Genomic DNA, 16,653 nt, shown 5'->3' on the forward strand with positions numbered 1-16,653 from the left:
TTAGGAAAATATTGCCCATCTTTTCAGGACAACCTGCAAAGTGTCTTTGCAAAGATCTTACCTGTTCAGTGATGAAGGAGCTTGAAAAAGTGACAGCTGACCAAAAGAAGATGCCACAGCTGAGAATGATCTTCCTGTTGAAGCGGTCACCAAGGTAACCAAAGATCGGCGCCGCCACCATGAAACTACAGATAAAAACTGCAAAGGAGAGAAAAAGGAAAAAACACTTAATAAACATCAGACCAAGAACAGGAAGACTAATTTTCTGCAAGCCAAATCCTCTAGAGAACAGTTCCAAATAATTAGACATTCTGCAGCCCTGCCTTGCAGAGCTGTGCAGGCCAATAAGGCTTTCTGAAGTCGGTGCTTCCTTAATCAAACAGATTTTTCATTCCCAGAGAAACTTCAGGCCAGGGAACTCGTATTACTTGAAAGCACCAGCCCCTCACAGTCTGACTGGGGATGGGCAAAACCAGGACAGAATAAATTAAGAGCTTCTGCTTAAATGTTACTGAGAAGGTGAAGTGGAGGATGGAAGGAGTTTCAAGCACACAGAAAACAAGGGAAGGGCTCCTCTTTGGCTCTGCAGCAGAGACCTGAGAGAAATGGGCCACAGAAGCTGAGGCTCTTTCATCCTTGCATCCTTCCAATTTTAAAGAAATTACGCAACAGTGAGGAACACCATTAAACACCACTATCATCCTACTGTCCCCAGCCCTGTCTCCTCACTAGGTCCTTTCACCATCACTAAACTTGTACTTAAACCATCACTGAAGCAGCCTCACTAGAAGAAAGAGTTTTAACCTACAAAGTCCAAACAGGCCAGGATTGTCCTCATCTGAAAGACTTCAAGTTTGTTCCTCCAAAAGCCCCAAAGCATTAAACAAAGAGCTGCTGTCATGTAAGAATGAGGCTCGTGACAGAGAAACTTCTGCAAAATCACCTCAATTCAGAGTTCATTCCTTCACCCAACTCAGAACAACCTGGCCTGTGAACCCCCTGAGAACACCTGAAATGGGTCATACCCAACATGTCCCTTATTAATTTGGATTTTGGCAGAAATTTCCATGTCTGAAGCTGATTTTTACCTGGCTTTTGTCTGTCCACATTAGAGGATTGGATAAGGGCAACTACATGGACTTTATTGGTGTGCAGTATGAACTCTGTCTATAACTGGCTGTCTGGGATTCAGCAAGTCCAGAAGGATTTGGGTAGGACACCAGAACACCTGGGGGTCTCTCTTTAGTCACACAGTCCTGACACTCGTTTCTTATCAGGTGGGTCTTGGAGGGCACTGTGGACTTTTGGCACAGCCCAACCCCAGCTGTCCACTTTTTATTGTATAAAATAAGGTGGGGGGGATAGTATAGGTAAAAAAATAAAGGACAAGAGCAGAGGACACATCTCCTTTTGGGTGGAGTGTGCATATAAAATTAAAATGGTTAAGACCCAAATAATGAATTTTTCATGGGTGATGATATATGATAGTTCAAAAATGTGCAGAATGCTGAACTATGACTAAATGTCTTTTTTTTAGTATAGTAAGATGTCAAAGCTGCTTTATAAATAATACACATTAATTTGCATCTGTGTTTTGTGACCCATGTGAGTGTGTATGTATTTTGCACTGTGATATTTGAACTCAATTTCAGGATTACTCTTTTTACATTTAGAGTAAAATAAATCAAGATAACAGAGAAATGTTAAGGCCTGAAATGCAGCACATGCAACATAGCACAGATACTTCAGTAGTAATGCTATGAACAGTTTTGTTCCTTAGCTCACACATAAATCCTATTGATAGAACTCAGTCCCTGCATCTATCCCAAAATCCTTGTGCAAACAAAGCCTACCAATAAAACTACAAGCAGTGTTCTCATCTCTGTTTCACAGAGAAACTGGACCAGCAGCAGCTCACAAATCTCTGCTCAGCAAGGGCACATCTGCTCTGGCCCCACTCCAGCAAGGCACTTAAGCACATGCTTATATTGGGCACTTCAGAGTCATCAATTCCATGATTAAGTGCTTTCCTGAATTAACACCAAGGGCTTGGCACCTTGCAGGGCTGGTGCAACAACCTGGCACCAAGGATGTGTGGCTGTTCATTGGGAATGAGAAGCAGAAAATGACTGTGACTCGTCCAGACCAGGGTGAGCACTGCAATTTGATCTTTCTCTTGAAAGGACACTACAATTCATTCATCTCAGACCCTCATTTTCTGCCATTTTTACAATGTAAAAAGGCACGAAACTGAAAAACTTCCAAGGGAAAATTAGAAACATCCAAGTCAGCATCCCAGCATTTCAAATATCAAAAAATATGGTTAATTCAACTTTGAGACACACAGGGTGTCATTCAAAACTCATATTAATCAGTGGGATTATTAGCTTCAATGACCTCTGGATCATAAATGAAAAGTCTAATTCTGGAATCTGGGCAAAATGGACAAAGCTACTCTTTCAAATAAAACCAACCAAAAAAAAAAAAAAAGATTGTCCAGTGACTTTCCAACAATATACATCCTTCTGCTGCTCAAATCCCTTTGGAGGATTTATTTTTGGAAGACTGTGAGCTGTGAGCTTTGTCAGTGGTAAGCAGCTGACTTGACAGCTCCACAAGGTGTAAAATGAAAGGACAACAGAGCCAAATAAATAACAGGTAATAGAACACAGCTGTCACAAGAATAAATGCAATTTATATCAAAGTATTTATGACCCAAATATGCATCAGAGCATTGATTGACTCAAATAAATGCAGGGTATGATGGCTGTGTGGTCTGTCAAAAGGATTTTCCTGTTAGAGGCATTTCCCATGAATCAATTTTTGCAATTACTCCTGCCACTGACAGCAGAGACTCCTGAACCCAGCCTGGGCTGGCAGAGCTGAGGTGAACAAAAGCAGGGCCCGTCCCCAGGTGGGATGGAAACCTGAGTTACTCTGGCACAGGAGGTTCTGTGAGGTTCTGTGACAATAAACACCACAAAGGAAAGACCTCATCCACAAGACACAAAACTGCTTGGATGTTTTTACAAAACAGGATTGAACAAAACCCTGTAAGAATACAAACTGAAAGGCTGCTGAAGGGAGCTCCTCTTGTTCAGGACATCCTCAGTGGGAGAGAGGGGCAGCAGAAATGTTTAACCTGTAGGCAAGAGGGCTGAGCATAAGGCATTAGGCACAAATTGCACTCCAGTAAAGGAGCCTGGCACTTGTGCCAGCCTCCTCCTCTCTGGCTTCTCTCCCTTCTTCCACAGCATCTTCTGTTCCTTGCACTCCCCCACTCCCAAATTAATAAAACTGAAGTGACACCACAGCAGCTGCTGCTTCAGCTCCACCACAGCCACAAATCTTTTCTATTAGGGCAGCAGTGGGACAGAGGCTGGCATTGCACTTTCCTCTTCCCAATCAACAGCTCCTCTTCCCATTTTCACTTAGAGACATCCTAGAATATTACAGCTCTTGAAGAGACACAGAGTGCAAGTCAGGGCAGGGTTAGAAACCCACTGGGATTTAAGATGAGCTACTGTGAGGCAGTGATGGCACTGGGGGCAGGTACAGCTCTGGCAGTCCCATTATGGATGTGTACAGCTCATTTCTCCTGGTAAATGATCTCCAGCAGTGCCAGCAAAAGTGGCTCAGTCCCAGCACAGGGTGGAGCTGAGATCCATTTCTGCAGGAGCAAATTATCATGTGAGCAAGGGATGAATAAACAGACACACAGTGAATGCCATCAAGGAGGGAGGTTCTTTTAAGTACAGGTATTTTCAAAAGGAGAACCCATTTGTCTTTATTCCTCCCTTTGTGGCTTAGCCACTGGAACACTGCCTGTGGTGAGAAGGCAGGAAGAGTGTAATTGCCCAAACAGGATGGCTTGGTGTCTATTTCTGCCTCTGGATGCCTGTCCCACCCTGTACAGGTGCACAAGCACTTTCTCAGCCAGCACTGCCCAGCTTTTTCTGTGCGTGGCTGGAATTACAACAATGTGCAGCAGAAAAAGCCTTACACGTCCCACCCAAACACCCACGAGACAGGGAAATCATCCTCCCAAGCCTCTATTGCTGCTGCAGGTGCTGCAGCTCCAGTCCTATTTCAGGATTATGGCCAGGGAGCTGCTATTCAGACACACTCCCCTCTCAGGAGCTGCCTGTGTACCCAGGGGAAAAGTAAATCCAACAGTGGAAGCAAAGAAGATGAGAGAAGAGGAAGGAACTGTAAACTTTATATTTAACAGTCGCAAAAAAAAACCTGTCTCCTGGAACTAGACACCATCACTTTTATTTTTCTCTTCTTCCTCTCCAAACAAAAACTTTACCAGCTTGACATTACAGCTATTCCCTGAAAAGGCTCTGACCTGCCAGCTCTCCACCCTGTGATTCCAAAGACTCTTGCCTCCATCTCACTCGCTCTTTTCTTTAGTGGATTTTTGTTTAGTGGACTTATGAACCCAGAGATAACCCCAGAGAGGGGCTTCTCCTGCCAGCAGGTCACCCACAGAGCAGAATCGAGAAGGAAGAGAGGCAGTGACAGAGCCACACACAGGGGCTGCTGTTCCTCAGTTCCTGGAAGGTTGAACAGATCACAGGCACCTCTGAAAAAAGGTCCCTTCTTTTGGTTTTGACTTTAAGCACACAAGGCTTATCTTTTCCTGTCAGGAATAATGCTAGAAAGGTTCAGGGTCAGGTGAAAATAGCTTTCTCTACACAAGGATGCTCAACAAAAAAACCCTAGTGGGTATCTTTGAGTCAGCAGAAAACGCGTGTACACATCTAATTGAGTGCTGACAGTGAGTTTGGCTCTGTGGAAGGCAAACCCAGACAGCCTCTGCCTCAAGGGACTGGCATCCACTGAGACACTGCTGAGAACTATGTGCTGAGAGCTTGATAACATCTTCCCAACAACAAATTGCCAAACAATGAGAACACCCAAACAGGCAGCTTGCCCTGGATGGGATGCTTCATGGGTGTGTGCAAGTACAACCCTGGGGTTTGGTCGAGCCACTTCTACCCCAGGGACTTTCAGTCATGAGTGCACGTGTTTCTCAAGCTGCTTGTGACACCAGTCACCATCCACCTGCAGTGGTGAATAAAACTCTCCAACATCCCAACCAGCTCCTCTACTCCAAAGACATGTTTTTGCAGTGCTTCCCTCTCTCTTTTAATTTTTATTTTCTCTATAATACAGCACACACACACACACACATATATATATATAAGTGTATGTATTATATACTATATAAATAATATATATTATATACATAATATATATATTATGTATATATGCATGTATAATAATAGCATAAACTCAGCAAATACAACACACCACATTTAATCACAGAGAGGCATGGGACAATTTAGAAAGAAAGTTAAACATTAATTTCTACTTTAGGGCTAAGGAAATTAAGACACAAGAGAGTAACCTGCCCATTATGAACTACAGCATCTGGAATCTGGAACCCACACAGGTCTTCCAGCTTCAGCAGTGTCCTCTTTATATGATCATCTCTAAGTTGGAGGGATTTCTGAAGGTCTACAACCACAATTTAAAGTGATTTTTTTTCTTACAGCACCATTTAAGCTAAGAAAACACAGATCCTTTCATGCTACTTAACCATTGAACCTGACCTGTGCCCCAGCTCAGGCACAGTGTGGTGATGGTCAGGCACTGGAAGAAGCTGCCCAGGGCAGCAGAGAAATCACCATCCCTGGAGTGCTCAAAAACTGTGTAGTTGTGGCATTGAGGGCCATGGGTTAGTGCTGGAGTTGGCAGTGCTGGATTAATGGTTGGACCTGATGATCTTAGAGGTCTTCAACCTTAATTGGATGATTCAACCTGGATTCTATGATATGACCAAGGTAAAACTGATACCTAATGGTGGGGCAGCCCAAGGCCCCAGGAACCTCAGCAATGTGATTTTACACATTCATCTTTTGAAGGAGGATGAATTAATACAATAGAATTGATTTCAGAAAATACCACCCTGAAACCATTCCTGCCACAGACATTTTTATAGGTACTCTGTTACATCCCTCTGCACATGGGCTTTGTTTTACTTCATTGCTAATTCAGCAGCCAACAGATGGATTGTGTTACTGCACTTTGCTGGGTGCAAAGCACGAGACCACCAGGTTCCAGACTCATGCAGACAAGAAGTTTCTGACAAGTGTGAGGAGCTTTGAAACACCATCAGTTCCATATGCCATGCAAAGCTGTCACACACTGACAATGTCGAACACAGGAGCATTAAAAAAGAAATAAAAACCTTGAGAATGTATCAAATCAATTGGAGTAAGGTATATGAAGGTTTGGGTTGGATGTGGTCTGAAATGTTCTCCCAGAACAGACCACAGGACAAAATGGAGAATTTTATAAAAGCCTCACTGTGTCCTTGTGCTTGTTGAGTAAGGCAAAGTGAAGAGTCCTGCACTTCAGGCACAGCCCAGGGCAGTGCCACAGGCTGGGGACAGAGTGGGAAAGGACCTGGGTGTGCTGGCCAACAGGGGCTGAACATGAGCCCAGATGTGCCCTGGTGGCCAAGAGGCCAATGCATGCTGTCAGGAGAGTGTGGCCAGCAAGAGCAGGGACACTGTCCCTGTAGTGACCATGGGTGAGGACACCATGAGCACTGCAGCCAGCTCTGGGCCCCTCACTGCAGGAACAGCACTGAGGGGCTGGACATGCCCAGGGAAGGGCAGCAGAGCTGGGCAAGGGGCTGGAGCACAGGGATGGTAAGAAGCAGGTGAGGGAGCTGGGGGAGGGCTCAGCCTGGAGAAAAGGAGGTTCAGGGGGGACCTCCTGGTTCTCACATCTCCCTCCTGGTTCTCCACATCTCCCTCCTGGTTCTCCACATCTCCCTCCTGGGGACCTCTCAGTTCTCCACAACTCCCTGACAGGAGGAGGCAGCCCATGGTGTTCAGACTCTGCTCCCAGGGAACAGGGACAGGACATGAAGGAACAGCCCCAAGCTGTGCCAGGGAACACTCAGGCTGGACTTCAGGAGGAATTTCTTCACTGAAAGGGTGGTCAGGCATTGGAAGGGGATTCTCAGGGAGGTGGAAGAGTCCCCATCCCTGTAGATGTTCAAGGATCAACTGGACATGGCACTCAGTGCTCTAGGCTGGGTGGCAAGGTGGGAATGGGTCAGAAGTTGGGAAGAGAGGAGAAAATATGTTTTGAAGGTGTGGCCCTAACTGCTCACACAGTCTGTGTTTTCCAGTGTGTGTTTGTGTTTCACAGGACACTCCAGACCATGTTTCCCTCACTGCAAATGCCACTCATCAGTATTCAAGCTCAATCTTGTCTTTTCCATAGGGAGAACACTGCACCATGAGGTGCCAGTTTTTTCCCTGCACAAGCTGATACAAAATGTAAACAACATGTTTAGGATGAGTATGTGCACATACAGTTGACACACACACACACAGAGGGAGGCTGTGGTACAACACACTCAGTTCCATTTGCTGAGACAGGGTCAGAACCTGGTTACAAAAACACCACTTCAGAAGCCAGACAAGGCCTGAACACAGCTTGTCTGGCAAGTTCACAATTCACTCAATAATACACAAGATGCAGTGCTTGGAAGAGTTCAGTACTGATAATTCCCCTCTTTTTCCTCACTGCAGAAACCAGATTCTTCCAAGGGTTAGCCCCTATGTTCCCAGCAAAGGATATCCTGAAGTTTGCTTTGTTCACCTTAACTAACAAGAATAATTGCTTCAGTGGGAATTGCTGGGAAATCCACTCCTTGGAAACAGAAAGTAAGATAAGACTGTCCAGAAACCCAGCACTCAAATTTTTAACTGTTTTTATTGATTTTCTATATTAATTGAAGCTGAACTTAAAGATTCAGCCATTCATATCTTCCTTATTGCTGAAGGAGACTAAGGAGACTAACTATCTCATAAGGAGATAGTTACTCACAGTTATCAATTCACAACTCTTTTATGCATCTGAGATTCAATTCCATCTTGCTGTATTTCCATTGTTGTACACTTTGAAATACAAGTGTACCACAGTGGAAAAGCCAGAATTCTACTGTACTGTTTTATCTCTCTGGATGTCCAGCAAATTAATTTGGAGCAGGAGCTGACATGCTACAAGACTAAACTTTGAACAGCTGTACAGAGACAACATCAATTAAATAGAAAAGAGGAAACCCCCTGCTTCTGCTTTTCATTGTGGGAATTACAGTGATCACATTAGCACTGTTTTAAAGGGATTTGGGCAACCTGAACATCAATAAAACTGTTACTCAAGGGATGGCTCCAGCATCCAGCTCCCAGTCCATCACTTTCCTTGTGCCTGAACTTGACTGACCCTGCAGTGGGAGAGCAGCAGCCATCCAGCCCTGAGGAGCAGCTTGTCCAGTGAAATAATAGTAGCAGAATGTTTTCTGTGACTCTGAGAACTTGAGGAGGAGCAGACACCACCTCTCCTCATCAATTCAAAAAATAATATTCACATTAGTGAGTTCCACAATCTGGTTCACTCCATGCAGAGGGAAGAGGAGGCTGTGGCACAGCTGGGTTTCCATGGCAGTGCCATACAGAGCCATGCAGATTATTGCCTAAAACAGCATTACATTGCTGGCACTTGTCAGCAGAGCCCAGAAAACGTGCTTTTCTGGCAGTGTTTAAACTCTGCTTTTGCATTTCTTACTGTTCAGAAGTGATGGATGAAATAAGCCAAGGCCAATTCTGTTTTACAGCTACTTCCACTTTGAGTTGCTTTCCTGCAAAATGCTTTCAGTGTGGTTTCATTTAGACTCCTGACCAAAGCTGATGGAAGACTCCTTGATTCAGTGGGCATTACAGCTGAGAATTTTATTTAGATAGAGCTGCTTATGGCTTCTAATGGCAGCAGAGATCAGAACCTCTGTGCCAATAAAAACACTTCTGCACCAGTAAGTTTACTGCGTCCCTGTAATATTAAAGGTTATTACTGAGAAAGGCACAGTAGGCATCAAAAAGAATTGCCAAAAATGCAGAACAATTCCTTTTACAGTAGAACATTAAACAACTGAGAAAGGAACAACCAGTGTGAAATATGGAGGAGATCTAACACCATGAGTGACAAGGAAAAGGGGAAACTGAATCCTCTCCTCTCTTAGAAGACTGACCAGCCAGGTGGCATCAAATAACACTGGCAGTTGAAAAATGCAAATCAAAGGAGACCTTAATTCACAAAACTTAACTAAAGACTGGAATTTTAGCACAGGATGCCCCAGGAGTTAAGAGTTTATGTTTATACAAAACAGGATTGGACAAAACCCTGCAGGAATACTGACTGAAAGGCTGCTAAAGGTAGCTCCTCTTGTTCAGGACACCCTCAGCTAGCCAGGATTTGGTATACCCAGGAACTACCACCCTATTCTTGTCCTGTTCATCTTTTTCTTCCCTACATGTGTGATCACAACCAAAGACTCTGGCTAATACACTGAAAGGATGTGGTCTGGAAGTTACAACTATTCCCACAGTATTCTGAAAAAAAAAAAAAACAAACCAAACCAAACAAACAAAATTTAGGAAGACAAAACTGCATCTGCATCATTTCTACCAGCTTGATCATGCAATAACCTATTAACAGATCCCTGAGCTGCACTCAGCTTATTCCTAAAAGCTGGAATGTGGCTCACAGTTACATTTCTACATTTCAGTTACTCTGACCCTGTACATACACAGTTATGAAGCTCCCAGTCAGAGCTTTGTCCTGTTGCAGTTTCTCCTCCATTTGACTTAAGCAGCTCTGGGTGTTTGGGAACTTTCTGGTCACACAGGGCAGCAGGAGGTGTCAGCCCTGCCTGGCTGTGGTGCTCACACAGTGCGTGACAGGGTTGGTTTGCCACTGTGTAATCAGTTGCAGGGAAAGTTCATTAACTTAGTTAGCCAATTAGGATGGATTTGTATCCATTCTGGTCAATCCTGAATTAGACATGAGATCCCAGAGGTGCAGAGACTGGTCAATAGCTGTGCAGCACTGCAGCATCATGAGTGACACAGCTACAACATGACCAAAATATACCTAAACCAGTCTTGGCTGCTGTTACAGACACAGCCAGCAATCACTCTAGCACTCATGAAAGTCTGCTCTGAACAAATAGCACTTTTGCTTTTCCCTTTCTGTGCAGTTTTCCAAGATGTTCTGCCCGTTTTCCATCCCTCTGAGAGCTGCAGTCACAAATAACCCTCCAGCTGGGACGAGGCTGCTCCTATTTGCCAGGAGGATGAGACACCTACACCCAGGGCTCACAGCCAGAGAAAGGTGTCTTAAAAAAGCATTTAAATAACCACAAACCCCAAAGGAGCTTTATTTTGTTCTGCTGCCTTCCTCTACTTGAAGAGCTCTTTCTTGGCCATTGCAATTATGACTCCAGGCACACGCACGGCGCCACATCCGCGGAAGCAAAGGTGAGATCTCCTCAAGGAGCTGCTCAGACTTTCCCTGGTGCCAATACAGAGCTTGTGTGACCATCTGGAGAGCAAAATCTGGGGCCTGCTGGGGGCTGAAAAAAAATTTTATCTCATTTCTGGCAGCATGAGCTGGAGGGTGGAAGTACAGCGAGTCCCCTGGGGCAGGGACAGGGATGGGCACCTTCGCCCTCAAAGCCTTTCCAAGCACAGCAGACACTTAAACACATCAAGAAATGACAGCCTAAAGCTGGTAATGCAGGATAATCTAAATCCCTTGATCCTTGAAATCTGCATTGAGCACCATGAATTAGATTTAACTAGCAATAAAATACTTTAAATCTGTTATTCTCATAATAGAATGATGCTTCATTTGCGTGTGGTATAAAGAGGAATAATGTGCCTGGTTCCTATTTGAGATAGAGAGGAAAGGCTGTTTTCATACTGAAATGAGCTTTGCCATCCTTCTGTACAGCAGCACTACTAATCCTGCGTCCTTCCTCAACAAACATTTTAATTTCAAATAATTAACTAGGATGCAATAGGAATTATTCTGTCTCAATCTCAAAACCTACTTCCTGCAGCAATAGAGAACAGGATAAAGAGGAGACACTTGTACTGGGTATTGCTAATAAATTCCTTGCTACATGTTATTTACTGACAACAGCAGTTTCCTCAGAAAAAAGAAAAGAAAAACAAGGCAATAGGAAGTGCTTCCCCTTCTCTTTAGAGTGGAATCAAGAGCTCCTCATGTATTTGGGAGGGAGATCATCTGGTATATTCTCATCCCACATCTTTCAGACTTAAGGTTTGTTTGGGTTTGTTTTTAAATGAAAACCCTAAATAAATGACTATTCCACAGTGGGAATGCCTTGCTGACCTCTATACACAGAGCTCTCAATATCTGCTGGTTGCATGACAAGAGTTACAAACTCTGCAGGACCCAAACATTCTCTTCCCAAAGGGATTTGGCCAAGGCTGGGACAGGATGATGGTTTTGCCAGCAGTCTTGGCCAGAAAGAGACCCTCAGCCCCTGCCTTCCACCAGGGCCTCAAGCCCAGGGGGATTTTGGAGCTACCAGTCCTGATGGCTACACTGCTGGGAGCCAAGGAAATGCTGAGAGTGGAGAGGAAAAGCTGCACAAAGCCTTGCAATGCACATGGATCTGCTTTGGGAATGGGGAGGGGACACAGCTCTTTGCTGACATTCTCCCCAGGCTGGCAGTGGCACTGATTGATTTCTTTTTAATTATTTTTACAGTTCTTTAGGGGGCTGTTGTAGCATCTATTGTGGGCTTGGCAAAACACATGCTCCCTCTTTGGAAGGGAAAATGGCCAGAGATGCATTTTAATGATGGAATTGGCTGTCAGCTACCACAGCACTGAAAGCCTTGGGACAGCATCTAATCTGGTAGGGAACAAGGAGTAAATGAGTTTATTCTCAATTTTCATGTCTATCATTGGCACCCACCAAAGAGAGTTAAAACTGGAGACATTTCTGCAGATTATGTGCTCAGGAAAGCACGTAAGCACAGGCACATGGGCAGGAAATGCTCTGGGGTGAATGAGGGACATGCAGGACACCCCAGATCTTGTTTCAGTGTTATCACAAGGGCACAGGAGCAGAGCACTGCTGTCCAGGGAGGGAAGGACAAGAAATCACATTCACACTGTGTGTTTGTGCATGTGCAGATAAAAGGGTGTCAGAGCTTGGTAGCAAACTCCTTCCACACCATTCTTCACAAAACTGTTCCCTTTCCAATTCAAGCCATACATCTTCAAGATCTGCTTATAACAGATCAGTAAAATGCCATCTTTTAAAATCAACAAAACTCAATAACTAAGGAAATTATCAATCTGAGGGGGAAAAAACCAGATTTATCTCTGTATTAGAGCTGACTTCCCTCACAAGAGTCAGTTCATCTTTCTGAATTTCCAAACACACTGACTTCATCCTGGTCTCACACTGCCTGCCTCTAGAAATCTGGAGGAAGGCAAACATTTGTCAAATTAAACTGAATTCTAAGGGACGAAAATATATTTTTTCTCATCATGAAAACTTTAAGAGGACATCTGAAATATCTGATTTTTATTCACTTGCTCTGAGATGCAGGCGGTGGCAGCAAGGGGTACTGCTCTTTAAATCCTGCCATCTGCAGCCTTATGCTAATTCACTTTTTTAAGGAATAGAAATCACTGTGGAATGAGAATATGCTAAAATTCACAGAAGATATGGATATAAAAGCCATTGTGGGTAATTGCCTTGGTTTGATGCTTATCCAACAACTCAGAATTGTCTTATTTTCCTCTAAGATTTCCCTCCTCCCAGGGCCATTAGTGCTATTGATAGCTTCACCTTTATTTGCAGAGGAAACACACACATTTCATAACACTACCCAGCCAATCCTTACTTCTGAAGAGCTGTTTGCTGCTCACAGAGGGAATTTCAGTATTTTGTCCTGCCCAATTACCTACTTTTTTCTGGGTTGCCTGTAAAATGCAAAGTGTCCTGTGCAATGACAGCTTTCTATATAAGCTACCACCCATTAGGGACAGGCCCAAAACCACACTAACTTTACAGGGGAAATTTCTGCAGTGCTGAGTGGGTTTCAATTCAAAGCACCAACACAGAAAGAGAAGGAAAAAAAATCATCTCACAGTGGAATCTCACAGTTTCTCCCTAGCAGCCGTGTCCACCTTTCTGCCTGAGGCATTGCCAGGGAATAAATAAGTCCCCCAGTAAGATATCTTTCATTTAACCTCAGGAGAGCACTTCATAAGAGCACAAGAACAATGACAACAGATCAGAAAACCATGTAGCCTTGCATCCTGTCTGTGGCAGGGACAGCAATCAGATCCTTCCGAGGAAAGTACACAGAATTCCTGCACAGGCAGCTGAACCACTCAGAGCCAGCCTTCAGCAAGAATTATAATGGGTTATCCACACACAGATCTGATCTTTTAAGCTCAGGTCCTGACAATATTCCTCGTGACATTCATTTCCACTCTTCCTTGAGAAGTTTTTAGAATGCTTTCCAGCAAACTGACCCCTCAGAAAAACATACACCCCACATCCTTTTCAGGACTTTCATTATGTTATGTGATTTTACATTACTCCCCTCTTATTTTTGAGGACAAGCAAAATAGAAATAATGATTTTTGAAACTTCTCCTGTGAGAAGGAAGTGGAGGGTGTCTGTCAGAGTGCAGCAAGGGCCAGGGCTAGCTGCTCTGGACCAGACATGCTGGCCCAAAGTGTGGTTTGTGTGTAAAAGTGCTCACTGTCTGGTTTCATTATGAATCACAAGTCCTCTACAAGGCAAGGAAGGAACCATTTGCTCTCACTTACCCTGAGCCCTGATCTGATTCTCATTTATTACCCATCATTAAACTCACCCAAACACAGAAACCGTGTGCTGGACACGAACAATCACCAGCAGCTGCAAGAGACAGGTAATAAAGTGCTGAACCATTTCCTAGTGTGATTAGCAGCACTGTGAGGGTCAGAGAGGAGTCTGAGCCACCAGACAGCAAGATCTACTTTTGGCAGAAAACAAAGCTCCAGCCCCTCAGCAGTTGTCAAGCTGCTTTCTCCTGTGTTAAAGCACACCAGGTAACTCAACCTATTCTCCTCTGAGAGTCTGGCACCTAAACTACAACACAGGTATAGATATATAAAACTATCTACTGATTCATCTATCTAGATATACATATATAATTGAAGACATATTTATTTTGAAATACTACAGGCTTTCCAGACAACCACCAAACCCCAAGTACAAGATCCAGAAAATGCCAGAGGTATTTTGAAGATGACCTTAGGACATTCATAATACCCTCATCTCCCACACTTTTTCATGTCCAGCAAGCTTTAGGGAGAGTCTCACCATCATTCAAGCACCAGTGGTCTGAGAACAGCTCAGGGACCACAAATATTTTCTGCTTCCTATCCCATGCCACACCACACCCATCAGCACATCCATGGGCTGATCCCTCTATTATTCCAGATGCCAGTAACATTTCAAAAAGCTTTTGCATCACAAAGTAAATGCAAAGAAGCATCATCATTGACTGCCATTTGCAACTGTATATTGAGGACTAGGACAAGAGCTGAACAACCAGCAGGGCACAAATAAACACCTACAGTGACAGCAGCCTTCACCCCACAGTGAAGAGCCACCCCAGGATGCAGGGAAGCCTCTCACACACTGTAGGTGCTGTGCAACAGAATTATTTGCCAAGTCAATGTTGTCTGCAGTATTTAGAAAAACTCCTGCCTCTTGCTGTTATAAATGACAATTTAGACAAAGAGCAAGTGTTTCACAGTGGCTGGGGGGCCTTCAAAAAGGGACAAATTAGTTTAAGGAAATTGTTGAAATACTGGCATATACCAGTGTTTAACTTGCCACGGTTTGGAAAAGGATCACAGCTACACTGGAGAATGAATCTCTGTGTGTCTCACAGAATCTCTGTTTTACAGTTGTTATTGCTGAGATTATCACCCATGTGTCATTCCTGACTTGGAAAAATATTCTAATGCCAAGCTGAGCTGCAGTTCCAGGAGTGAGCTTTGCAACTGAACTTGCTCCTATGGATAAAAGAACATGATATCTGTAGAAGACTCCAGGGTTAATCACAGTGTGAACAGCCTGTTTTAAAGAGTGTGACTGGACTCTGTTTAAAATAATCCCTCAGTTTAAATTTCTTTGGACCAGTATCTTTCTGGGAGAACAAGCAGCACTGGGAAAAACCACCCTGAAACAAACACTGCAATGCGCAAGGGTTGCAAACGCAATTCCTTCATGCATCATCAATTACATTAATGGAGAAAAGGAAAGGCAACATTGGCTAAATGCAGGGATTGTCAAGGTATTAAAGAAGCCCATTTCAATTAGGTCTAAAAATGTAGAAGGTGGGCCTGAGGAGTGGCCAGGGGCCCATCTGGTGCTGGTTTGTGTTCAGTGCCTGTTCCATTCTCCTCCCAAGAGACCAGAAATGCCCTGAGGCACCGGCTGAGCTCTGCTATCACAGTCCTGTTCAGCTGGAAATGAACCTTGGGGGAAAACTTGGCAAGGTGCTGCCCAGAGCTTATTTGTCTAGTGGCTAGACAAGAAACCAGTTTCTGGATTATGAATCTAGAAAGAATAAGTTCAGTAAGTACAAATGAGACAATTTAACACATCTTTTATATACAATGCAAATATTTTCTCTGCTAGGTGTGTCATACTGAGTCTCAGGAAGGTGTAACATTAGCAGCTGGTAGGAATATCTCACTGGGGAACTTTCATTGAAAATTCAATATCCCATGTACATCATCCTTTATAATACCTCTTCTGCCATAAAACATTCTCTATGAGAACAAGGACAACTTTGGACAATTTGCTTTTAAGGAAAATGTTTGCTCTCTTCATGTTTTTTGGGTTTTTTTCCCCCCAGAGATACTTTCTTTTAATATTTTCTCTTTGTTTTGCCACCTTCCCCCTCAATATGACATATTTGCTGTCACACTTGCTAATAATTTTCCCCATTATCACATCCATGGGTTTCAAAGCAGTTGGCAGGCAGCAGGGCTGCTACATCAGCCAAAAGCTGGAAGTCACTGAAGGCTCTGGGTGGGTAAAGCTGGAATGGATCCACCTACATTTCTATAAGAATTTTCTAAGAATTACAACCCAATAACTCTTAGAGACAGAGCCTCTTTCCAGGCCCCCCATGACTAAGCCACAGAGCTGAGGCAGTCTCAGCTCCCTGAGCTGTAACAGCAGTGGTACCTCACTGGTGCTCCAATGTGATGGTGGGAGATGCCAATTTAAAAATAAAGCAGGAGATGGTGAGAACTAAACCAGCAAAAATCATGAGACATTTTCATGCTCCTGTTCTGTAGTTTTACTTTCAAGAAGACAGATAAAGGAGATGGATTTATCTAGTGAAATATTGCATGATTCTCACTGTAATGACTGTTTACATCAGCTCTTCTGAAGTAATATCTATTTTTAGTATCAGGCTTTTAAAAGATTCTTAGCTCAATCACTAATTTTGAGCTTTTAATTTGCCCTGGGAGCAATTTTTCAGGTGGAATTAGTGCCACTTCACTTTGATTTGCAGGCACAGTTAGTAAGTTAAGCATTTACATATCCCAAACTACACCTGGAAAATGGAAGGCTGCCTTTCAAAAAAGACCATATGGTTAAAATGAATAGAACTCAGTAAAGACTTTTTTTTCTTTTTCTTTTCTTTCCTTTTTTTTAATT

General features: G+C 43.6%; 1 protein-coding gene across 2 annotated transcripts in view; it reads right to left on the bottom strand.

The window, feature by feature from the left end:
• Positions 1 to 16,653, bottom strand: part of LOC134427620 (sphingosine-1-phosphate transporter SPNS2-like) — a 137,107-nt gene that overhangs the window by 74,839 nt on the left and 45,615 nt on the right. For both annotated transcript variants that reach the window (XR_010030207.1, XM_063173626.1), the window contains exon 3: positions 62 to 198. Coding sequence is in view for 1 of the 2 variants with exons in the window: in XM_063173626.1 (XP_063029696.1) it covers positions 62 to 198 (137 nt within the window). In the remaining variant the exon portion in view is untranslated. The remainder of the gene's footprint in view (positions 1 to 61; positions 199 to 16,653) is intronic.

Source organism: Melospiza melodia, chromosome 21, assembly GCF_035770615.1.
Source record: "Melospiza melodia melodia isolate bMelMel2 chromosome 21, bMelMel2.pri, whole genome shotgun sequence".
NCBI lineage: Eukaryota > Metazoa > Chordata > Aves > Passeriformes > Passerellidae > Melospiza > Melospiza melodia.